Here is a 26845-nt window from a genome sequence, read left to right as displayed (position 1 = left end):
CAAATATCTAAATTCAATTATAGGTGAAAAAAATTTATGGACTAAAAAAAGAAACACAAAACCTAGTAGACATATCAGAGCACTCAAGGCCAAACTGTGCAAGTCTGAGACTTCCAAGTACTTACGATCATGGACTGTTAGCCAGTGTACTCTATGCAATGCTCAACAACCGGATAATTTCTGAAGTGCCATGTCCACTACACCTTATCATTCTGTGATTTGATATCTAAAAACTGTTGCCTATGAAAAAGATTCACTAAAAGAGGATCACCTAACCAGAAGCTAATGAAATTGTGGGAGCTTTATTAAAAACAGAATTTATAAAAGTAGATACAATATTTGAAAATATTTCTTGAAGCTGCTGAGACCCTATTTGTTTTATTTTGACTAAGATTTGTAAAATACTTCTTTTCGTCTTCTGTGTGTGGAGCTTTTCATAAAGTATTCCCTCACTGTCATTCATTCCCTTCTACTTTTCCACTCTACTTCTTTACTGAACAGTCAGTTGTCCTCACCAGACATTACCTACATGAACGAAGAGGCCCCCAAGACAATCTATGTCTTGTTTTCTGCCCATCAAAGAGGGAAAAAACTGCCTTGGTTAAAATACCAGTTAATAATAGGTCAAATTTTATTATTCCTCAGGCTTATTTTATTTAGTGTTTGCTTAGAAATAAACATCTGTCAGTGCAAAATACAGGTGTTAAATTTCAGAATTTAAATCTAAAAAGATCGTCATCAGATTAATTCCATGGTCTTGCAAAACAGACTAATAGAACACAGCAGCAGCCAGTAACCATACCTGAATTGGAAAATGTTTTCTACAAGCACAAAACAGTAACTGAGGGTAAAATGGTAGTGGTTTACAGAAAAAAAAAAAAGACGATGAAATATGGAAATCCATTCTTTTCCTCTCAGTTCTTCCACAAAAGTAAAGCTAATAAACAGAGAGAAATGCCACTTATATTGTTGCATTATCTGTTTCAAATAAATTAATTCACTGTAATAAGATATATTTAATTTTAAAGTATTTGATGTTTCTAATGTGCTCTTTCTCCTGACAAATTGTATTTCAGTTCCTTGTACAAAAGAAGCTAGTATTAGGGCATTTATGATATATTCTAGTCAGAATTGAAAGGAGATGCTTATGAAGAACACAAAGGTTTCAACAACATCCATTACATGATCATAAACACTCTACTGCATGATTTGTACATTGGGCCAATTAAAATGTTATTTGCTTCCTTATAGCAAGTGAATAGAAAATAATACCAACAGGAATGTGATCATTGATGTTTGAAACTAACAAACTGCACTTTATTCGTGGTCATCCATCTATGCCATATACTGAAATGCCACTTTAGAAAATCATCTTTTTTATCATCACATTAACACAGCATTAGCTACAGACACATACTAGATGCCTGTATTGAGAACAACCACAAATATCTGGTTTCTTCCGAGACTGACCCAAATTAAATGCCTAGGTCCAGAGGAGCATGTCCTATCCCAAAGTCAGTCAGTGTTTGCATGTTCATCTGCAGCTTCCATTTCCCTTTGTGTAAAATTATTTAAGAACTTTTATCTTGATTTGTCTTCCTTTATGCTCATAATCAAGAGTGCTTAAACCCGCACTAGCTACATTTAACACTGTGCAGAAAATAGCTGGTGTCTTGGATAGGAAGCCTCACTGACTTATAGTTTTATTGCTAGGACCGTTCAATATTGTCAGCAGACAGGCTTCAGTGGAAATCATTTGCCTCAAAATAAGACTTGCTTCGGTAGCAGTGGGCTCCTGTTTGTCATATCATTTCCAACCGTACCTGTCTCTGACTGACAAACAAGCAGATAGACACGGACAAAACTTGTTTGAAAATCACGTATCTTCTGTACAGAGTCCGCGTGCTTGCTATAGGCCATATTTTCCTTCTGTCCCTCCCAGCTTTCTTCTCTAGTATCAAATCAAATAAATGAAGCCAGCAAAACATGTGACAGTAAACCTTATTCTGTAAAAGAAATACAAAGAAATGGTTTTAAATAATGACAGGTGATATTTCTGCTGCTATAAATTATTTTACTCAACATTTCAGTGATATTTTCCTCTTATTATCAGACTATGACCTACTGAGAGAAAACTGACTTCCCAGTACTAGAATATGTGCAGGCTTAGTGCAAGGGTCTTAGTATCTTAACATACGTTAATACTACTGGAAAAAACTGGGAGCAGCTATCCAGCCTCCAGACCACAGTTGTTATAGCCTTAGCCAGCTCTGAGTATAAGCAGAAAAAATTTAGGGCTGTCTGGCTTTTCCTGCAAAGATATAACCTAACCTGTGAGACCTGGTAAAGTCTGACTTCTACATTAGCTTGTCATCTTGGATCACTGAAACTGCATCAAAGTGGTAGGGGCTGTAATCCAGAATGAACAGAATCCATATATTTTACCTAAGACTTTGTTTGGTTTCAGTAACTGACTTGATTACATCTCTTATTCTGTAAGTGGTTTCTGATGTGTGTAGAATCTCCTATTTTTACTTTATCAGTTTACAAGATGAATGATGTATCTGTGAAGAAGGAGGCCCACTTAATCTATTTTTCTCTTGTTCATAAGGCAGTACTACTAGCCCAGGAATCATTCCAGAAAACCAAATAAAACATTATTTGGCAGTGGTTATTCTTCCTTCTCTGTAGGAAGGCAAATCAAATATATTTATCTATATTGTAAAGTAAACTATTTCTTGTCCATGAAAAAAACCTGAAATAACCTTTCAAAGTCTGTTAAAATTGAATATGCAGAGGTGATCTGTTAGTTACAGGATTGCACTGAATTGTTATGTATGTCTCATCTAAATCTTTTAATGTTTATGATTTTAAAATATTAAATAGTTATGCTGGAACAGGAAATAGCTATGCATTTCCTGTATTTCAGTTATTGCTGTTGTCTCACAATCTCAGTCCAGGCATGGGTGTTTATGCTAGACATTGCATATAAATGTACTAACAGGTAGTCCCTGCCCTGAAATGTTTTCAATGGAAATAAGTAAAGCAAGCAGAAGGAGAAAGGAAGACCTACATTTCTTGTTTTAAAAGCAACTGAATGAGATGCAGAGAATGAGGGAGAAAACTGGCTTGAGATAAGGGACTGTCGGCAAAGTTTTAGGGTCCTTTTTGTCAGATATCCTTATTTTAAAAGCACTGCCCTCCAGCTTTTATTTTGTCAGCATGGATTTGTATTGGTGCTAAAGTTGACATGATCACCAGTGGCTTAAAATTGCAAGAACAAAATTATTAGATGTTGACTTTTTGGTCAGGATGTTTGTGGACTTCAGGAACCATCCTGATCTTATAATGAAGACCTTAAACTGGGAAAGTACAAGGCAGGAGCAGGAGGCAAGGTTCCTACCTGACTCTCAGTTGAATGTCACGAATCAGTGAATGACTCAGGATATATGACCTCACAGAGGAAAGGGCCATACCTTTCTGCATCTCTCCACTCTCACCTCACGACAGAATGGATGTGTCCCTCCTATTACAATCCAATGCAGAATTCTCCTTTTTTCTGTTGCTCTCAGTTTTCTCCCCCTTGATTAGTTTTGTGGTTAGGATTGTAGGGTTGTACAATAATTTTTGTCAGTTTTCTTTCTATTAAAAACAATTATAATTTGTCAAATTTTTTTTTAACATGTAAAAATTTTGTTACTGTTTCAGGACACAGCAGGTCAGGAGAGATACAGAACGATTACCACGGCTTACTACCGGGGTGCAATGGGCTTCATTTTAATGTATGACATCACGAATGAAGACTCTTTCAATGCTGTGCAGGACTGGTAAGTAAAACTTATTATTCTTATTAATTCTACATTCATATTAAATACTACAGATTCATATTAGATACTACAGAGAATACTTGATATCACTCACCTGCTGGGACAGTGCAAATTATTTTGAAAAACATTTCCAAATACAGTGCACAAAGCATTCCTATACCCTAATATATGGTGTGGGTTGTTTTTTTTTTCCTGGAAAGAAATGAATACTTTAAAATGTGTTGCATATAATCCATTGTAATAATTGTATTTTCTGTGCTTTTTGTTAATGTGTGTTATTCATACTACTAAAACCAGCAACATGCTAATGTGGAGAGCAATTGCTAAAATACCGGAAAGTGTTTCCATATTTCATGGGGAAAAATGAGATGCCATGTGTGGGGGTTGTCTTTTAATTTAATTTTTCATCATGTTGCTTTTAACCATAGTTGGTTATACATTATGCTGTCAGCTTTGTGCCTCAAGTGTAAAAATTATGAGCAAACTGTATCCGAATAACAGAATCTAAAATGGCTGGTATTTATATTACCTTGTGTTATATGAATATCAGGAAGTCTCTTTGAAAGTGTCTCATTTTAATCAGGCATGGGTCAGTCAGGAACCAAACAGTCTAAAGCTTTTTTAAATAAAGCTAACCTAAAAGGAAAGCTAGGGTTAATCTCAGTGATCTCTTCCTTTACAAGTTATTTTAATATCCGAGAGCCTCCTAGCAGTGCTCTGAGTGATATGAATAGCATTTTTCATGTGTGCTCCATGTGCTCTCTTGCATGCTGTTCCCAAGGCAGTACTGTGTTTGAGAGAGGATTTTATTCAGTTTGTGTGATTTGTTCAGTATGTTTCTTTGACTTTTTTTTTTTTTTTTTAAGTTTATTTTGAGATAGCATTACTGTGTACTTCTTTCAGGAAAGGCAAACTAAGGAACAGTGAAAGTAAAGTAAAAGGCAGTGATGCTGTGATGCCTGTTTCTAACAGGAATTGTTGCCTAACCTCAGACTCTGTAGAAAAACCCAACATTTTCTTTATCATACTCTTCTACTTATCGTGGTAGAAAGTGTCACTGAACCCACGAGGCACCTTTGCTTTCCACATCTGGAGTTTTTCTTGGTCTGTATATGCTAAGCCTGGTCATTCACCACTCTGAAAATATGAACTGAGAACCTTAGCTTGGTTCTGCTCTACAAGAAATGGGGTCTTGGGTTGCCTGACATTTCCTGTGTGAGTGCTAGGGATGTAGTCATTCACACTCCTCCAGGGGAAAGAGGCAACTCCAGAATCTGTCCAACCTTCTCTCCATCAGTTATCTATGTGACTACACCAAATTGCTCTTATGAGCTTCTCTTTCCATTTATACAGAATCAGTAAGCTTACATAACTAGTATAGACCAGACAACTAGCTTTTGGACAATTGAATGTATCTGAGAGGAGTCTGCTTGATACTCAAAGAAGACACGCTTGCTCATTCTGGCTTCTTATGCCAAAGGGATGTTCTGCCCATTTTGTACAAGCTGGAGGCATCATGCTGAGTGCTTGCTGTTACACATTTGTGAGTACTGCTCTGTTCAACAGCATGAGACATAATCTCCTACCTAATAGGAGGCAGCTGAAAGTGTTATTCAGAGATGCTGCTGTGAAAGATTAGCAAAAACAGGGAATCAAGTAGTACAACCAGCCTCCCAGATGAACCTGCAGTTGTGGCTGCCAGCACCACTGCTTCCTGGACCTGCCAGCTGAAGCACTTTCTTGCTTTGCCTCTGCTGTTCCTCATCCGTGGCATGATTCTGTTGAAGTAGTGGGTTAACTGGGTGATAATGGCTGACTAGGACCAGCTGTAATCTGCAGATCTCATTGCCCCATCTCTGGGCAAACCAGATAGCATGCCATGTATTATCTAGCTTCCTCCCAACACAAAGATTTCTTTATAGCAAGTGTAAATATGAGTACTTATTGTTAATTTTCCTACCTGTTTGTTTTCCATCCTCCTAGGTCTGGTATGGTTGGCACTCTTTTTCTGCTGGTGAAAAGTAACTAGGCTTCATACTAGCTAACGAAAAAAAAATAAACCCCCTGTAAAATGAAACAAGAAAATATTTAAAAGCTATGGAGTTCTTAAATATAATTTTAATAGATATCTTTAGATACCTATTAATATAGATATATATTTAATAAATAGAATCTTAAATTGTGAAACATTATTTTTTCCATAATTTTTATCTAGAAGCTGTATGGAGAGTTGGCAGCTACTATAGAAGTTTGGTGGACAGAAGGGATTGCGTTATTATGTGCCAAGAGCTACTGAGCAGTCATTGGCATGATGAAAGGGGTGACAGAGTGCCTCACTTGTCAGGATAAGACATAGATTTACTTGTTATTTTTATTTTTAATTTCATGAGCCGAGTTCCTGCCCTGCTGTTCTTTCTCTGTTTTATTCCTCCCATCTCACAGCTGATAATTGATTTTGATGAGCCCATGCTTCAATTTTGATAGTAATTGCAAAACCACAGCTTGCTTCTAAATGTGAGAGAAGTTAAAACTCGCAATTAGCAGTGCTGCAGAAAAGCAGGCATGGCTATGCGCATGTATCTGTGCATTTGTGAAAGATCTGAGGGGAGGAAGTGGGAGATTTTAAGCCTTTCTGAGGCTTAATATGCTTTCCTCTGTGATAAATGTGCCTCTGAAGGCAGTGGTGCCATTTCATGTACGTGAGCAATGGGCCAAATCCAAGCTCAGATCACATCAGCTTCAAGTCTTGATCTAGACACTGCACTGCAGTCAGGACAATGAATCTACAGGTACCTTTTAGATTTAGATGAAGGAGTTTGGATTAAAATGTCTGTTGGGATGATTTTTTAAAAGCAGTTAGTTCAAAGTGATTGTACTCGTACTGATAGGCATTTCTTTCTGTCTGAAGCCTGGCTGACAATGGCTAGTCGTATTTCTAGATAACAGGTCTAGGTAAGCATGAATCTATTCAGCTGTGAGAAATTCTATATTTGATTTGACTATGAACATTTTACATTAAAAAAAAAATCAGCATCTGTAATTTTATATAAACCTATTAGCACCAATATATGCAACAGTATAGTAGGCAGGCATTTGCACCACTCTATGAGGCTGAGAAAGGGTTTTGACTAAAAGTTTTGACTAAATGACTAATGACTTGAAGGTCCAATAGATTTCAACCATGCTGCATACACTTCAGGAAACATTCATGTTACCTTCCCAAATCAAAACAACAAAAAAAAACCCTATTAAAGATTGCAAATGACATTAACAACAAAAATTGTAATCCAAATATAAGATTTTCTTAAGACTCAAAAACTTTTGGGAAGAGAAAGCTTGAGTTGGTACTGCTAAGCGTTCTGCTGTATGTACACCCAGTGATTTATTGCCTTCAGCAATGCTTCCTTCGGAGTCACACAAAGCTGAAGGAACTTAGCAGGCTTTGAATTATTAAAGTTTTCAGACAGTCTGTGTTATGTCAGCCTGTCAAGATCTACAGAGTAAGTCCTTCCTGCATTTTTGGCTGAGGCCTAGGGGAGCAGGGAGAACAGCATCCTAGGAAAAACTTCATCACCCCTCACTTTTTAAAAAATAATTTCTCAAAAATTATATAATGCATATTTTTTAATGTCACCATTGGAAACAATTATGGTTACACATTTTCTTGAGAAATTCAGAGAGTATTCCATGAAAGACACTTCTCTTTCCTCTTTTTCTCTTGCTTTTTTCTCTGCTTTTGTTTAAAGATGTCCTCCTCAACAGTCTGCTCAAGCACATTACTTTTGAGAAGGAATCAGCTGGCAGAAGGTACATAAACTGCCTATTTTATGTAGGAGGCAGAGGCTTAGGATACAGCAAGAAATTTGTGATTTTAAGAACTCTATTGTGCTGTGTTTACTTCCGTATTTCTATAGGAACTATTTGCAGAATTTACTACAAATCAATATGCTAAGAACAGCGCGAAAATTAGGTTAATTTAAAATTAAAGCCAACAGAATGAAATACTGATTGTACATCCTTCATCCATGCTCATAATGCATGGAGGATGGTTACTAGGAACTGGTCTGGGCAAAAACAATAGAAATTAATCAGTAGCCAACAGGTAAGACCAGAGCAGGTCCTGAGCTGTGCAATATGGGTTCAGCCATTACCAGAAATGTAAGGTTTTTTCCTATAATATACATGTCTTGAATTAAATTTTTCAAGGTATCTTTTGAGGGTGTTTTAAAGCAGAACCTTAAAAAGTAACTATGCTACTATGAATTCAAGATAATATTCAGAATTAAGGCTTTAAAAATATGAGCATTCACTACAACATGGCATTTGGCAGCTGGATTTACTGGATATTGCAGTGCTAGTTGTCATTCTAGGACATTGTGGAAAAAATGGTTCTATTTCTTCAAACTATTAGCTTTTTCTTTCCTTTTAGCACCTGAAGTGAACTAGAAGTTAGTAGGTATGGCTACAGTGCACTACAAATACTTTTTTCTGTGTTCCATTGTGTCTCTCTTCTAATAAAAGACATGATGGCATTTTTTGAATGGTCATTAAGAGAAAAAATGAAATTGGAAAATACATTAGCATGTTAATGGGTGAATGTAAGAAGTCCACAAGCAAATTAAGCCCATTAAGTTAATGTCAGCACTGCTATGTGCACTTCTAAAGGGCATATGTCCTAAAAGATACCTTTTTCTTGCTTTCACCTCATTTAGCCTAATATGCATGCTCAGCACACACTTGTTCTACAGACAGGCTATTTTTCTTTTACCTCTTAATATTGAGCTTAGTTCTGTCATTTGAGGAAAATCCATTATTTGATGTCTGTTAGGGAAGAAATCTGGAAACTGCTTCTAGGCAAATTTGCTAAAACATATGACCTGAAATGCAGCACAATTTGTGCAGTTCTGCTGCACAGACACAAGCCATGTGTGGCATTCCTTGTGCACGTCCTCAGGAGCTTTATCCTTTGAGGCTCTGACTAAAAATGTGCTGCATCGTGTCCACTGGCAATCCACACATAAAGCGAGAGTCTGCCATGCAGTTGACAGCAACCTCCACATGGCAATGCAGCTAAAGCTGGCTGGAAAAATATTCCCTTGGAGCATGCTGATATTAAATGTATTCACTTGGGCTTGATATGGACAAAGATTTAAGCAGACTCCCTGTTTTTTTGACATAGTTATAGTTTTCAGCCAAGTAGGTGCAAGAAGTTCCACACAGGTGGATAGTTTTGTGTCATTCTACTATTTAAAACAAAAGAATGAAATGCTAATATTCCACGAATTATATTCCGTGAAAAGAAGAAGGTGAAATTCAGAGATTAATATTTCAAAAGAATCACAGTTTGGTATACTTTTTTGTTTGTGTCCAAGTCTTTCATCTGCAAAATGGATGCACATAAGGGGAAAGGGAGGGTGGTATTCTTTACAGACTTAAATATAGGGAACAAAACCACATTTTACAATTTGGAATTTTGTTAGTTGTTGCAATTACATGAAAGTCACAGTTTTCCCTTTTAAAGTTCACTATTGGAAATGGGGCTTTTGTTATACATAAAATGACCCTAAAATTCTTTTCACTTTTTCTTCCTGTAAGAAGAACTAAGGCCAGTGGCAAATTAGATATGTTTTCTAAAAAAGAAATAAAAATAATCTCTCACTCAAATAGTATCAAGACATTTATCAAAAAGTTATTCTTGGTGGACCAAATATAATTTAAATTTATTAAATTTATTTTTAAAAACCTCTGTATTCCAGGTCAGTTTGCTTAGCTGTTTTTCACTCATTTTTTGGTATGGAATTCCTGATACAATAAATTGCAGATGAAAACTTAGTTCTGTGAGATGACATCTTTTTCCTCAAATCAAACTTTGGCTCACAAATGCTAAACTGGTGCTAGCTCAAGCCACCTACATGCTTTCCAGTTTCACAGACCTACTCTAAAGTATTCCACAATATTTCTCCCAGCACATACAAAAATAAGAGTATCTCTGCATTTCAAACTCAAAGGTAGAGCATATCCCTAGAGAGTTGAGGAGCAACATGTGCTACAACTGAGTCTTCCCAGGGGAAAAAATAAAAAAAAAAGGCTTCTATAATGATAAGATGATAAGAAAATGTTGCAAGTAGTTTATATTTTTAATTACAGGTTTCTGTAATTTTCAGCACATCACTCATGACAGACCAACAAAAAATATTTAATGTCATCCAAATGATTTATTTGTTGCTTGAAGTTTTGGATGTGCCAGAAAGTACCTTCTCTTATCACTGACATTGCCAAATACATGGCTTTAGGTTTTCCTGTAAAGCTCTCGGTGATAAAAAAGAACATGCCTGCTTTTTAAAATGTTCTTCTGATAACATATCTAATGTTAGGTTTAAACAACACAGTAGCGTGGACAGCATTTCTTTGATGAAGATATGATATTTTCTTACCTTTTTCTTTCTAGTAAACCCTGAATTTAAATACTTATAGCACACATGGAAATTTATGCAAATCTTTATCGAAGGGTTTTTTTGTCTTGAAAATAGTAAACCTTTGATATAAAGTTCAAACCTCATCATAACATCATGACAGTAGGTTTACTGTCAAAAAAATGATTCACGCATTGTAGCAGTTAATCAGGAAAGACAATCGTTAAGTTTTCATGACAATTTTTTCTTTCCTGTTTTTATGTTCTTAAACCATAGAAAGAAACACATTTGTGAAGCTGAAATTATCCATATGTCGTTCTTGGTCCTATTGGCCCTTACTCACACTTGCTCCTTTCATTCATTTTGCTGTAGGACTGAGCACTTCTGCAGAAGGTCCTACACCCCCTTGAACCTCCTTCACTACAGATTTTACATTTTCTTGGACACTAAGTAACCACCCAGTATCAGGGTGGTCATCCAGCTGTCCTCAGCTGCATCAGACCATATTGATGCTGAAATAAGAATAATACTGCATGGACATTATTCTCTTAGGCTGCTCCATGTCTTTCTTTTCCCTCAAATCCGAGATTCAGCAGCAGTCATGAAGTCATTGATGGCAATCACTCACCCAGATCCTACTCAGTCACCAGTGGCTCAGTGGAGCTAATCTCAGTAATACGCTCAGTAATAAGGGATTCACCATTGACTTTCACTGGACCTAACTGGCCTAGTGAGTGGCTTAGATAACTGCTTGTTTTGTTGTTGTTGTTTTAATTTATTTCAGTTCACATGGTAGTTGATTAGGACTGTTGTTGGCCATAACCAGACATGACTTACTGCAGCATCATGGATTGCAGCCTCCCTGTTACCACCAGCTGCAGACTGGTAACTACATCATAAATGTGGCTGCACCTCCTCTACAGATCCAACCCATAGAGATAAGGGCTGCAGTTCTGGGTATTAATTTATTCTTTTCTTGTTAGAGCTGGTCAGTAGTAAGGAAGACTGCATCACTCCTTTCCTAGGCCCTTTTTCCTCATTCATAAAGATGTGGCAGTCCCATCTGATAGGAAATCAACAAAATCTTTTGTTTGGGAAAACATGACAAACTGCCAGTCATGACTGGAAACTATCTTCAGCTGGCTTAACTGTGCCTATACTTGAGTTCCGATTTTCAGGAGCATATCTGGCAGGATTTCCCTCTACCTTTGAGTTTCTGCCCACTCTCTTTATAATCACACAGCAAGAAAATTTTGTTGCCTGTTATCTCTCACCTAAGTGAACTGAATATAAATAATTAATAATAATAGTGCAGATGTGACAGTGTGAACATAAATTTGCTTTCCAGGACTGGAAATTCCACAGTGGAGTTTCGTTGCATGGCTGATGAAGCAATATAGATAGCCATTTAGAGAACTGTTGTTAAACAGAGGAGGTGTCTTCTATTCTGTACCAGATCCTGCTATGCTTCACATAGGTCACTAAAGGTTACACTGAGGCAGATGAAAGCAAACCAGATCATCAGATTAACATCTAAATGCTGCCATGCTGAACCGCTCTCCTTTAATTAGGCCATGCTAAGATACTCTTAATGAGATTTGCAATTTAGTCTGGTTTTTTCCTTTAATAAAGCTTGTACTTTTAAAAATGTTAAAGTAGAAAATGCCTCTGAGAGGCCTCCAGAGGTGAGCTGCTGCAGTTTACTAGGAAGATAAACAAACTTGAGCATGGTACTATAACTGTATGCTAAAGGAGGTACATGGAAGACTGATTCCTATATTTATTCTAGTCTGTCTCTTTAATTTATAGTCACAGCCATTAGCACAAGAAACAAATTATCAACATGGCATGTTATCATCAACTCACAATATTTATTTTTGTTAGTAATAAAGGTCGTTAAATCTTGTGACAATGATAATTTTTATTGGCTGAACAGTAACTAAAATATTCTTTTTATCTCCCTGTAACTATGCATGTTGACAAAGTTGCACCATTGCTTGGCATTCCCAAATGAAAGCTCTGCTGCCAGCCAACTACATGTGAGTCTTATCAGTGACTCAGTAATGTCCCTAAACAATTCCCAATCTCAGTTCAAGCTGCAGAAGATTTACTTTTCTCTGTACTCTAATACTCTAAACCTGCTATTCTTGACTTCAGAGGAATATCATAGCCCCAGCACTAAATTCAAATCTTGAGATTCGTTGAAGGAGCTGTTCCTTTGGAGGATTTCAGATTTGCAGTTCTGTGGGTTGGGGTGTATGTCAGTAGCTCTAAAGGCTGCAGTTTTATTCATGCAGCCTGGAGGTTATTCATTCAAAAAGCCAACAAAACTGAGACCGTGCAAGTCAGCAGCAAAGTAGCATACAGCCTTGCGGTCAGTCTGAAGAAGTTTAACTGAGTTCCCTCTCCCTCATTAGCTTTCCCACCTCTGCTCCCCTCAGGCTGCTTCCTTTCTTCTGCTAGGTCCGCTGCTTTTGATTCCTTCTCTCCTTTGCATCTGGTTGCAACATGGCTTGTTTAGTGTCAAGCACTGGCATTTTTAAAAGGATGATAGCTATGTGAGATACAGGCTGTACATGGGTGAGTACAAGTTTTATTGGAATCCATCCCTCTGATCAAGCAGGAGAAGTGCTGTCAGTTTTCTTATATTGAAACCCAAGCTGCAAAGTGACATGGCAATGTAACCCAGTAATAGTTGTTCTTTTCAAAGCATAACAATGCTATTTAGGTCTGGTCTGCATATGAAGCAGTGTTTTCTTCAGAGTATTGCAAGGTCTTTGCCGTTAAACTAAGACATTTTTAGTGAATGCTTAATAATGATGGGCATGAACAATTTAAATTTTGGAAATTTTAGTTTCAAGGAAGTCATGAACAGTGATGTAAACCAGATCTTAAAACTATTATGGTGGTAGATTCCAGCTGAGCACCAGAGCAGATTATATGTTACTTGAAGAACTGTATATTTCAGCTTCTTAGGAAGCTCAGGACACAGACTATGACTGGTACAAATCCAACAGACCTGTAAAAGCATTACAACCTAGCTCTGTCTGATTGTTACAAAAAATCCAAGGCTACAGAGTCAAGAAGGAGTTTACATCAGGAAATCTATTATTATCATATGCAGGTGTGACTGGTACCCACCGCTCCCAACCCCTGGTAATATAGTTAGTGTGACTAACACCATTTTATAAGGTAAACGACTATTCTCTGTGACTGAGCTGGTCACATATTCGTTCTCTTTGCCCATATTATCATGCCCTGAAGGGCTTGTGAACCAAGTAGACAAACCAAGCAGATTTCTTCTTCCTCTCCCTACCAGCCTTAAGGGGTTCCTGGGTGCTAGGCCAATTACTCCTTTCATCACAAGCCTTGAAAGTCCCAGGCACCTGGCCAACCAGGTGGTGATGACCCCATCACAGAACAGGGAAGTGTAACAGCATCCAGAGCACTGTCCATGAAATTAAGCAGTTACAAGTCCTAAGTGGGGAACCTGGACTGGAGCTGCTGCTGGACAGTGAAATCCAGGAATGCCCAGTGGCCAGGGCTGCTTTGGCCATTATCTGCGTCCTCCAAGGACTGAGTGATTAGAAACTGTAAGCTAAGCTGTAATATACATTCTGTATTACACTATTTATAGATTGTACTACATTGATTCTACGTGTAGAAATTCTGTGCCATTCTAATAATAAATTCTGTGCTATACTCATTATAAAATTCTGTTAAGAAAATAAAGCTTTAAATGTAACCACAATTCAGTGCCATCACCATTCTGCAAGGATCCTTAAAAGAACCTGTCTGTCCCTTTTGCAGGGACATCATGTTAAATACAAATAATAGTTTCCGAATTTCTAGGTTTCTGAATATAGAGTTATTATAAAATATGGAAAAAGCAGGTAAAATATCTTGTTAATCCAATTTGGAGGCTCTACTTCTACCCAATGCTCTCTCATGTTTCCCACCATACAAGAGGCATTGGGGTCCTTCTCTTTCTGGAGAATAAGTAGGCAATAGAAGCCCATATTCTTTTTGGACCAAGGTTTTGTGTGTTTATTAAATAGGCTTTAGCAGAAAACATACTTCAACAGCACTTATTTTATCCAGACATCATGTGATACCCTTGCAGAAATGGTAGTGAAAACAATGAGCCTTAGAGGTCACAAATTGCTTATAAAACTCCCTAGAGGCACCAGAGGAGGGACTGTCTTTCTGCTTTAATCCTCCTCTGTGCTGGCCACTAAACAACTGAGGACCATCTCAGTGTCTGAATATGTTGCTGTTGCCTTCACTGTATAATGCAACGCTGCACAGAAAGATGCAAGCTGAGATACCCCAGTGAGATTCTAGGATAATACTGTTTACAACACTTAAGCTAATTTGCTCCACTCAAACTTGGATATCACTGTGAAGTGCTTTGTTCACACAGTATAAACTTTAAATATAAATTATTTCTGCAAAGTCATTGCAGTTCTCCCTGTAACAAAATGTAGCATACATAGCCTCAGCAATTTAAGGATGTTCATTGTAAGCAGTTAGGCAGTGATCACGTGACAAATATTTCATCTATACTTTAGTGCTTCAGCAGGAGATTGTGAACTAAGGTTTCAGTGGAGATGGGGAAAGGGAATTAGAAGGTGCAGAGTCTGTGCATAACTCCTGGAAACACTGAGCAGTGTGGGGAAGCAGATGCTGCTGCATATCAGCTCAGCTCTAACAGTACCAGGGACCTCACCCTACCTTTCCCTCTCTCTTGCTACCACTGGGATCTTTTAAAAATCAGCTAAAATTTGATTTACATGTACGCTCAAGGGAAGAGTTGTAGCTGTTCAATGTTCCCAGTAGGGAAGGCTTTCATAAGCTCTCCGCTCCCTCTACTTGTAACAAACATGCTCTGCCATGAGTTCATATCTTAAGAGGAACATACTCCAAGGGGAAGAATAAATCAATGTATTTTATCTTAAATTGCCTCCTGCCACTTGCACTATAAATACCTATTTACAGTGCTTTGTTCACAGCAAGTGAAGAGAAATTGTTATATCAAATAAAAAACAATTGAGAGGGAATGGATCCCTTGGAAAACCATAATACTGACAAAACTGATTTCAGGCCCAGTTTGACAGGGACAAATCTGCATGACGTCCCCAGTTTTTCCATATCTGTGTTTTAAACTGTGCCTTTCAGACATTCTAAACGACAGAACTAGCATCTGTCATGTGAGGTGTTTGTTTTTCCTGTCGTTCCTGGAAGGCAAAATTCTGTCGGAAATCCATGTTAATTGAACACATGAAATTCGCGCTTAGCTATGTCTATGCATTAGCAGAGGCAAAGTGTCCTAAAGGAAGCAAAAATAGAGAAAAAAAAAAAAAACAAAACACAAACACAAATAAATTGTTTCAAAACAATTCTGAAGAAAGGACTTCAGCAGTTTCTGCTGCTAGTCAGTGAGAGGAGCCTGCATATTACAGCTTGCTTGCTACAAACAAGGAGATAATAAAACTGAATGTTACCACCTCTGGGAGAAAAGGAGAGAACAAATATGAACCAGCCAGAAAGGATGGGGATGCAAACCTTCCTTTGATGTACTTAATATCCGTCCTTGCAGTTTTGATTGCTGGGAGACAATCAGCAAATAGATCATTAAGACCCAGTGACAAGTCACCCATCAGAAACCTGCATCTGAAACTAAAAGGGGGTGGGGGGAGAGACAAAGATTGAAATTGCATATGTTTAAGCTGTGGAAAAGTTGGGAGAAATAATTAATATCACTTTTGTATTATATTTTCAGATGCACAAATTGAAATTAGTACCTTAGCCTCTTTCCTTATTTATGACAGCCTTTATAACCTACATTTTTCTGAGCTTTTAAACCACAAATGCTCAACCCTATAGCAGTTAAAGTTATATTTCTAAGCAGATTTAGAGACATTTCCTTCATAGATCAAGGAAAATCAATATTGGTAGTTCATCATTAATACAAAGGCTTATTCGTCTTTTATAATCTTCACAGTGTTTTGTTGTGTATGAGTGTATTTATGTGAGTAGACTACAGAAAATATGAAAGTAACCAAGACTGACCAGGAAATGTTGCCTCTAGCTGAAAATTCATGCAATATCTGTTAAGAGAGATTTATATTCTGAAAGTCATGGGTGTTTAAAATGACTTTTCAGTCTCCATGGAGACTCTTCACTGGGTTAATTACTGCAGTCAGAGCTTAGATACATAAACAAAAGCATGGGTACAATGGCTAGAGGGGAAGTCTGGGTTTATCTGAGGTTGTTACAGGGCTTTTCATACTGTCTACTACAGTAAAACAGTCTTCCAGATCCAGTGTGCTGCTAAGAAAACAAAGCGTGATGTTTCCTCACAGTTAAGTCAAGGTTTTAAAATTTAAATACGTGTTTAGATGTCTTCAGTTTTGCCCTCCCAAAGCAGAGAACTTCCAGGGCTCATATTTTCAAGAAATCTGGGATGTGTTACAATCTCTTTTATAAGATTATCTATGTAAACTGCAAGCCTTGAGCTAAAGCTTAGTTTGTTTTAATTCTAGTTCTATACTTAAATATTTCTCTCTTTCCCAGTAAGGTCACATAAGGAAAATCCGGTCAGAGCTTACAAATGCTGTCCTGCCAGCTTAGTGTGAAATATCCAAGGAGGCAGAAGGGAACTGTGCAGGGGTGTGTGTCACAGATGGGTGGTTTAGGTCACTTAAAGAATCACCATCAAAGGTATTAGAATAGTTTTAATATGAATTTGTGGGAGTGTGACTTCACAAAGTTTGATGGCAAAGTTCACTCTATAACTTATTATATGGATGAAACATGCAAAGAAAAACAAGAGTTAGAATCAAGCTAGAATGTTTTACACAGAGAACAAAGATGTAAAAGGGTAAGGGAGACCTCCTATTGAGTCACGAGGTTCAGAGTAGACCCCCCTGCTTTCTAAACTCCTCATAGAGCTTAGTGCAGCTAGATTAAATCTAATTACAGATCTGAGATGGTAACATTCATTCTAGACTTGCTATGAGGTATCTAAATCAGTTCACACACACATGCACACAGACACAAATAGAGGTATACCCATTAAAAGTTCCCATCAAGTTCAGTGAAATACTGCTTTCAGATGTCTCAGCATTTTTCAATAGGTGAGAGTTGAGCCTCAGGGAGTAGAAGATTTCAGCCCAGGCCCCAATGCCAGCTTTCAGTGACGCTTCTCCAGTTTTTGCAGACTTGAGGGTTTGTGAGTTCTGCGAGGTGTCCCACTCAGAGGGAGATGCTGGTCGCAGCCTGCTGTGGTCCAGGAAAGCCCAAAGGGTCTCACCTAGGACCACTGTTCATAAGGTCACAAGATGACTGGCTTTAGTCATCCATAAATTTCTATTCTGGACACAGTGTGGGTCATTAATCTTTCAAAATTCTAGTAACAATGGTACCGTTCCACTTGGGCTACGATTCAGGTAAGGAATGTTCCAGGGCTGTCAGGGAATGACTAATTATTCCCATTCTTGTTCCTTGCCTTGGCTGGGCAACAGGAGCTCCTGGTACGGTCGGTGCTGTTCCCCACCTCAGCCGTGCAAGAGTTCCTGGTGCTGTCATGGGACACTTAAACACTCAAATTGTTCCACAAAGGCCAAGGCCTAGTGGGAATTCCTGAGATCTTGGAGGGGCCCAGAGCGGTGGGGTATAGGCACCACCACAGGGTGACAGAACTGTGGCTCTCTTAAAGAGACCAGAAGTGCTGTCCCACACAGCAAACAGGGAGTGCAGAGGGAGCAAATGATCTAAGGCCCTCTCTCGTTTCTGGAGAGGATGCAAAATCCCAAATAGACAGAAAGGAGTTTTTTAAAGAAGGAATTTGAAGGAAGGAATAGGTCCTCCAAGTCAGCCAAGGAGAAGCAAAGATGTTTGTCAAAAGTGGTAGCTATTTGTAAAGTAGATATATTTCTAGTAGAGAAGGACTGGAAGGTGATCAGACATCCTTCAGAGCTTTCCTCAGGTCACCTTTTGCAGTAGGTGAAGGGTTCTTGCTGGGGGGCACAGTCCCCACAGTGGGAGCCAAGGACACAGGGCTGCAGGAGGTATTACAGGGACCTGCAAGAACCAGAAAATGCCACTCATCGGGGGAGCTGAGTGAGGGCTGGGGAATAAGGCAGCATGGATCATCCCCCTGCAGCCTGAGGACCTGTCTTCAGACTGCGACTAGGATGGAGCAGGAGGGCTCACACACCAAAATCACTGGGGAACTACTGCTGGAAACTTTTCTTTATTTGGTATTTCTGTTATTGATCTTTAATTAATACATCCCCTCATGCTGATTTGTCTCCCTAGTCTCCACAGCAGCTCTTTAAAAATAATTTCTCACTACTCTGTGTCTATCTTCTGTACCCTCTAGCCTCTTGACATTTTCACATTCTTTGATGTTTGTAGTTTTTCACCTCAGTCCAGAGCACCAGCATCTTATTGAGACTTTGTTTCTAGAAATGGGATTTATCCGCTCTTCACATAACTGGTGAAATGTTTCAAGGGAAGGGATAAAGGGGGAAGGGAAAAGGCTTGTGCTAGGAAGGAGAATGCTGCAGACTGAGAGCACCTCATAAAGTAGAAGGAGGTTTGTGAAATGTATTTAAACAAGTCTTGGAATGGTTCTTTTTTCACTTAGGGCCCGCCAGAGCCTGCTAATGGACACAGACATGTTACTGGAAAGTCTGTGAAGCAGCTCTCTTGCATTTCAGTCTGATTTGATGTAACAAACTACTGAAGTTGACTGTTCTAACAGCAAAGGTTATCTTGAGAACAATGCAGCAAAAGACCAAACAAGGGTGCTTCAGTATTGATCTGGTATATTCATAGCACAAAGCTGAAGCTGATAATGACAGTCCTTTCTCCACAAAATCATTTCCTGAGAATTAAGGGCTAGAATGCACTTTCAAAGCACACTCAGCTTGAAGCAGCAAAGAACCGTGCTATCCAGGAAGTGCTGGGGTGACATGGAAAATCACAGTTATCCCCATTTGTATAGACAGCACCCTGCTGTAAGAACACATTCAGATCTCCCTGAGCACGGATAGTAACCCACACTGCTTTCTCAAGGAAGAATTTCAAGTACTCAAGTTCATCCCATGAATTGCAGAAAGGTGGTGAAAGTAAAGGCTTATGGTTAAATTACTTAGTAGGTTAAGGTGGTTCATATTTCCATGAGGTGTGCAAAGTGAGGCCAGCTAGGCATTGTCTCCCATGCTTCTCTGTCCTGTTACCCTATACAGAACAAGTTCTTAAGTTTGATTTTGTTGCTTCCAGACTAAAGTTGCTTCACATGCAGACAGCTTATTCCCCAGCCATGGACAGACCTTGCTTGCTTTGGTCTGTGCCTAGCCAGTCAGGCAGAACTGGGGGAGCTTTCTGAAGTGTAAAGTTGGACTGTATGTCCATGTTGGATTCAGATGTTATTGCAGAATCCCACAGACTGCAAGGGTCCCTGTCACAGCTTTATTACATGCAGATGGGTTTTGCCTTAGTTAAAGGCAAATGTCTTCTGATGTGCAGCAGTCTTACCAATATACAGTGTGTTGAAACCAGTTTCTAGATTTCATTCTCTTTAATAAAGATGTTGGAGGAATTGAATAAAAATTAAGCTTTACAAGCTGCAAAACATGTCAAGGCAAATTGTAATGTAGGCTCATTCTTATTTAGTAGAATACTTGAATCATTAGATTTCTTATTCCATGATGTATGTACACATCCAATTTTTTTTCTGTGTTTCCTGTGCTTATTTACCTTGTTAAGACTGCTTTATTTTAGTGGAGTCAACACAAATCTCTCTTAGACTTGGACTAAAGAGCCTCATTTCAGTTTTTAAAAAACAGATCTTCTAGCAGTAAAAGTCACAAGGAGAGGAAAGACATCATAAAGTAACTGTTTTGACATTTGTATATATTTTAGTTGGTTTTATTAGGGATCACTGATATGACTATGAATCAAAACCTTCAGGAAATACACCGATTCTTTCTTATGTAGTAAGATTTGAACAGAAAATTAAACTCAATACATTCTGCTTAAGAAAGCCATGGAGGAAAATGCTCATAAACACAAGTGTCTGGATACACTTTTAAGCGTTATTAAGTCAATCAGTCAATACAGATCTCATTACCTTCACTTTTACTGTATTGCTTTTCAAAGTTTTTTGTTTATGCTGAAGGCACTATCACATTTTCCTAGGTATACTTAATTGAAAACTATTGATTCATTGTGTTGGTTGCTCTGCTTTTTGATTTTTTTGATTTTTTACAGCCATGGCCAATTTTATACACATAAGAACCTGCTGCAGAGGGTGCTCCACATTGTTAAAAATCAGGTTTTAAATGTCTTTTGCTTTCTCATTTTCAGCTAAGTCCATCAAGGATGAAATCAGCCAGTCCTTCCTAATTAAGTGTCTGAAAAATACAAATGCTTGGAGTATTGCTTATTTAATATTCAGCAGTTAATCAGCATTTTTAACATTTCTTTTGATTACCATTTCCTGGTGTTGTTTTGTTGTTTTTTTTTTTTTAACTGAATTCTGCATTCATAAAAGAATACAAGGAAACTAGGGAGTGGAAAGAGAATTTCTGTAAAGAATGTATATATGCCTTACAGTGGAGTACACAGTTTCCTTCAGAGCCTTAGCAATGAGTTCTGCTGGGAATGTCTTTCAGTTTTGCTTAGGATTTACACAGGATTAAAGAAGCAAAAGGAATGAAGAACAAATGGAATGTCTTTTCTGTTAAATCAGGTGACTAATTATTTTATTGTGGTTTTCTGATTGTTCTCTGCACACAAAAAGGTGTAAATTAGGATATTTGGGGTATGTAGATTATTTATTTGGGCTCTGGCTTTTGGGGAGATGACAATACAATAAGGAAGAAAAAGCATGAGAAAATAAAAGGGCCAGATTAAATGGCTGTAAGAAAGAGGAGGTTTAAGAGTGAGAACTGTGCTTAAGGACGATAGGAAAAATGGTACGAAATATTTGAAGAAATAGAATTGAGAAATCAAGTGGTTCTGATGGGCTTGCATCATGTCAGCAGCTTTGACTGTACTTATTCCAGCCATTTTCCATTTTGGGAAACTCCCTCTTCACTGATGGCTGACAAGCAGCGTGCACATTTTGTGCTAGTTCACCGTGACACGAAAGAGCAGTGTTGCCCAGCAGCAATTTAAAGCTAGAGCAAGTTGTATTTAGAAGCTGCAAGAATCTGCCTGCTCAGCCAGGGCATATGCCATGGCTGGCCAAACTTCTTGGAGAACCAGTATCCTTGATGTCATCAGTAGAGCTTTAGACCTCCATGGGATGGGGTTCAAAAATATAAGCCTGTCACATTTTAAAAAAAATCCAGAAAGGTTCTAAGACAAAATGTCATGTTCACAGTAAAAACATGTCAAAATATATTCCTTCTGACATCTATAAAACTGTGGAGATGAAAAATGAAAATAAAATACACTGGAGCTGAGCTTATTTCTTCCTCCAGACATTTATTGCTTTGCTTGTTATATTAATTCATTGCTAATTAACAATATCCATTTATTTAAACACAATACTGTGTAGTCATGTATCTGTAACTTAGTGAACAGGTGGCAAATGCAGTATAAGCTAGAAACATAACAAACACCAGTGTCTGTTGAGCAAAGCACATCCAACATTTGGTGTCTTACACACATGAAAGGAGACAGAGACACTGGGTTTTTAAAGTATCTGGAAGAACTTCAGTTAGTGTGTTGTTTCTCATGGTGATTAAAAGGACATCGCCACTGTATTCCTTGAGCAGGCTAAGACTTAAAGTATATTGTTTATAGCTCAAGCATTAATAGTGTGGAATTATTTTCTCTATACTTCACACAAATTATACATCTAGAATGCTTTACTGTCCTTTTCAAATATGTCTGACTGTTAAAGGAGTACTTGGAAGATCTACCAGTAGAATATCATTTTTCAATATTCAGAACTGAAGAAATAGTTGGGTTTCAGCGCTTCAGCTTAAGCAACTGTGCTGATGATGAGCAGCCTGTCCAATCTCAGTTTTCACCTGTACATTTCAACCCAGTTTTACATTTCAACCCAGTTTTTGGTGTTGCTGGTCTGCGCTGAACTATGACCAGGGAGTGGGGTAGGGCTGGAATATAGGGAAGAATGGAGTCACAAACATGGAAGTGTTATATTACAAAAGATTTCTGCTTTAGTTAATATGCAATCTATGGTGATATGCTGTTGACAGATGTCCTAGTGTCCTAGGAAGGAAAGTGTTAATCTTCAGCTAAACAGATTTAATTAGAATAATAGAAGTATATGAGAATGAGGTCTGTAAAATAAATTTATTACTTATACTTGTAACGTATACATAACAGGAAAAGCTAACTATTGGATTTTGGGGGTGTTATGAATGTAAAGAGATTATAGCCAAATTGTTGACACTTTTTTCACAGGAATGATTTTAATGATGGATTTTTAAACTGTTGTAAGAGTATCAGAAATTGTCTGATCTGAACAAGTATACACTGAGGAAGGACTTAGAAATAAATGTTCTGATAATAACATTCAGCTATGCTTTGCCAGATACATCTCCAGCATTTTGAAGATAAGTAGGTCCCTGTATACAGGTAAGGAGCATATCCTATCTGAACTGCTGCTGGCTACATCATCAGGCTGGGCAAGTCTTGTTTCTGTGGCCAAACTAAAAATATTTCTCTCAGTCCAAGAATCTTCTCTTTTTGCCTCCAAAAGAATATTATTACCAAAGCTAGAACTGGGGCGGGGGGGCGGGGGGGTGGGGTGGGGGGGAGCGGAAATATGAGAGTGAAGAAAATACTTTGCTCTGTCTTAAAACTGAGAAGACCTCGTGGTGAAAGGGACTGTGTGTCTTGCAAAGGACTCCATTTTGTTTTGTTTCCATGGGTTGAGGTTCTGAGGTATCTTCACACCTTTTTTGGTGTTTTAAATGTTTTCAGACTCTTAGTAAGGACCATGAGGGCCAGTAATAACCCTTGTAAAAAAATTATGTGCAATACCAAAAGAGTTGGTGTTTCAAAGAACATGCTGTGTTTTATGAGAAATTTTAAGAGAAAAAAAATCTTGGTATTTGGTATGTTACAAATGTATAACCTTTAATGTATTTCCTTGCAAGAAAAAAAACCTACCACAAACAAATCAATCGGTTATCCCTGGAAGTTACTAAAAAATGGATGGCTTCAGAAAACATGATATATACAATAACCTTAAAAGTGGCTCTAAAAATCACATTATCACTTAAGTAAGAGGATGTGAACTAACTGTACATTGGGAATGCAGCCCAATCCTATTTTGACAGTATTGCTTTGTGCAGTTTGCAGTTATTTTTTTCCTTCATCAGGTTCAGTTGAATTTCAGCTGGTGAGATTTTGGCTTTCCTTTTTTTTTCTGCTCATTCCCTAGCTTGGGATTTCCATGATGCCAAAGAACAGAGAATAAATTCACCCAAAATAGTTCAGACCAAATTATAATTGCCATATGTACCAGACATGCAAACTGACTGCTTCTGGGATTTGATGTCACATCCCTGTGTGGTACTGCCTTACACTGTATGATTTGACATCCAGACTACCTAGGAGGATCCCTAAATTAGTAACACATGGTGCTGTATACACATGCTCTCTATCTGTATTTGTATGTGTATATCATCCATACATCACTGATCCTTTCTGTTTTCACTGTCCTGTACTCTGAAGTTTAGTAGGATATGATGAGAAAGATAGATTGATTTAGTCAAAGTTAGCCTTCTATTATTCGTGCACTGCATTAAAGGTCTTATCAGAACTGATTGCCAGTTGTAATAGGCTTCATTCAAAAATGCTATGCAAAATGTCACTTCTTAAAAAAAATACAAGAAAACTGAGCTGAGGTCATGGAAGACACAGTAATGCTAACTTTATCTCAGTTGTAAATTCTGTAAGGGGACAGGGAGGGGCTTGTTTCCATAAATAATTGTTTACATATATTGATTAAATAAGTATTGTAAAGAAGATAATGTGTTGGCCAAAATGTTTTTAAGTATTCACAAGTAATGTTCAAATGCATTGGAAAAAAAATCTTGTCAAGGGGATAATCGCATCCTTCTACACTTTTGCTTTTCTGTTCTCAACTCTCTTTCTCACTTCAAAGGCTTAGAAGTGTAAAGGAAACTAATGCATTTAAGCAGTACACAAATACTCAAGTGTTTATAGGAAGACCTTTTTGTATAAACTTCACAAAAAGTTCCACCTTAAATCCATACACAGCAATTGGAAATAGGTCAACGCTGAGCATCTTGTTGTTTGATGAAAGAATTCAAACCTGTTTCCAAGGTAACCAATCCCATCCTCTATAAATCTCTGCTGTCTTTCCACCTGTTTTGTGGAGCTGGATCATTTTTCATTTCCTGAGATATAGTTTGAACTTTAACACACATGTACACACTCACTACATGCTGCTTTTTTTCTACTGCGATGAAGGATATAACAAAAGTAAATAGGAGTTGGTTAATATTTAAACTATTAATGCAAGTGCCTCAGTAGCACATTTTTAGAGGTATTGTAAGTGGTGCCAAGCAGCACTTGAACAAATAGCTCTTACAGGAAGGGTAGATTAATTCTGCATGAATTCCTGGGTACCTGGACATCAGGTCACTGTAGTCTCCTTTGCTCTCTACACAGGCTAAGGAGGATACTGTATTTTATAGAGAGTAATGAGGATGTTTCAATAGAGTAAAATGATATTTAATAATACCACTTCATGCATAAACTGCCATCTTTTCTATTGCATTAGACAGTTGCTTCACACATCTGATAATAGCATGTAAAAGCAGAACACTTACTTTAGAGATTTCTTTGCACATTCCACACACTTCTATACACATTGAAACATTTTCTGTAAAAGGTCTGAAAGATAAGTCTTTTTTTTTTTTTTTAATAATTTTTGCTATTGAGACAGTAAGCCTTCGGGAAGGTTGAAACACAAAATGTATGGCAGGAGAGCACAGAAAAGCACAGAGTGGAGGGAGGCAATGAAAAAAGCCTTGCAAAAGTATCTTCTTTTATCTGGAAAAAAGCATGGGCATAATAACTGATAAAGGACATTCTGAATGTTGCCAGCATTTTATAGAAAGCATGTCCAATAATAATTTATTTTGGGTTTGGTTCATTTAAATATTGACCATACAGGCAATTTAGAATTCCCTAAATAGGTCTCAGAGTAAAATAAAACAAAGCAATTGCTGCCAGATGGAAGCTGCTCCTGCTTTGATGCCATAGGAGATATATCAAATCTATATCTCAGTTTTAATAAAGGACATAACAATGGCAAAAAGCATGATCTTCGGAATAACAATCCAATAGTAATGCTCTCAATTTACTAATCTATTAATCACATCACTCATAGTATTATTCAAAGATTGTCTGTCTTAAGTCATTCATGATATACTTCCCTGCAGTCTGATACACCCTATTGGTTTACCTTTTGAAAATGTAATTTGTTTTCTGAGAAGTGACCAGTTGTATTACTTAGATAAATCAGCTTAATCAGAGATACTACCTGTGACAGAGAGTGTCTTGAATAAAGAAAGAGGTGATTAACCAAATAAAATTCTGCCAAGGCTTCTTCAACTATATATGAATGAATATACTGTTGTTCAGAAATTCATGCTTTACATTTAATTTATAACACCAACAGTCATATTAAAGTTCAATTTGAGAGGGTGCTGTAATTAGTCTTCTATTGACAGAATTAGAAGTAAGCCACTGTCATAAGTACATTTCAAGACTTGTGATTGCTTTGGGCAACTCTAATGAAGGTGACTTCCAGAAGCATTTCCATCTGTAATGGAAGTTCTGCAGATTCTCAGTGTAGGGTGCACAGTTCAAGGAGAAACAATGAAACGGGTCCAATTTTCTTTTATGAAAATCATGTTTCTCTAACTGCTTCTTCTGGAAAATATCTTCTAACAATCAGCATAGAACACATCATAGGTAACTTCTGCCTACATCATCAAGAAAGCAAAATGTATCCTTTGTACATTGGCATATTTATTTTTATAGTATTTATATTGCAATGTTCCATAATTTAAGTTGTTGATACAGCCATATCCAGTTTAGAACTAGTTTAATAGCCTTTAACATTTTGGTCACAAGAGAAGACCTATTCATTGTGTTATTTTAAAAACTGCTTATTGTCTTGATCATACAGAAGCTACAGAGCATGTACTTCGTGTTTAGTAAATTCCTACTTTGGGGAGTTTTGGGGCTTGTCAGTAAACGTTTGTCTTGGTAATTGCTCAGGTCCCTGCTGGATTTTTTTTACCTTTGATGTTTCTTTATATTTCTAGTCCAAAGTTAATTTTCTCCATCTCTTCATGTCTAGCCTCTTAAAATCTTCAACCTATTAAAAGTCTGTTTACTTTCTATATCTATTGCATATTAATCAATGTTCATATGTCTTTGACCCTTCAGATCTGTGTAAGTATAGATGATTAAGCTATATGCTCAATTAATTATAATAGAATCAACCTCTCCCGACTTTAGGTATTAGTCTAAGGTGGTCACCAAAGCTCTATAATAAGAGAAATAAGAACC

The 26845-nt window shown here is 37.6% G+C and overlaps 1 protein-coding gene across 1 annotated transcript in view; it reads left to right on the top strand.

Annotated features, from left to right (window-relative positions):
- The window catches only part of RAB3C (RAB3C, member RAS oncogene family), a 137610-nt gene that overhangs the window by 68257 nt on the left and 42508 nt on the right, over nucleotides 1-26845 (top strand). The window contains exon 3 of the mRNA XM_056325316.1: nucleotides 3709-3827. Within this exon, the coding sequence (XP_056181291.1) occupies nucleotides 3709-3827 (119 nt within the window). The remainder of the gene's footprint in view (nucleotides 1-3708; nucleotides 3828-26845) is intronic.

The sequence above is a fragment of the Falco biarmicus genome, chromosome Z (genome assembly GCF_023638135.1).
Source record: "Falco biarmicus isolate bFalBia1 chromosome Z, bFalBia1.pri, whole genome shotgun sequence".
In the NCBI taxonomy this organism is placed as follows: Eukaryota; Metazoa; Chordata; class Aves; order Falconiformes; family Falconidae; genus Falco; species Falco biarmicus.
This window is presented reverse-complemented; position numbering and strand designations above follow the sequence as displayed.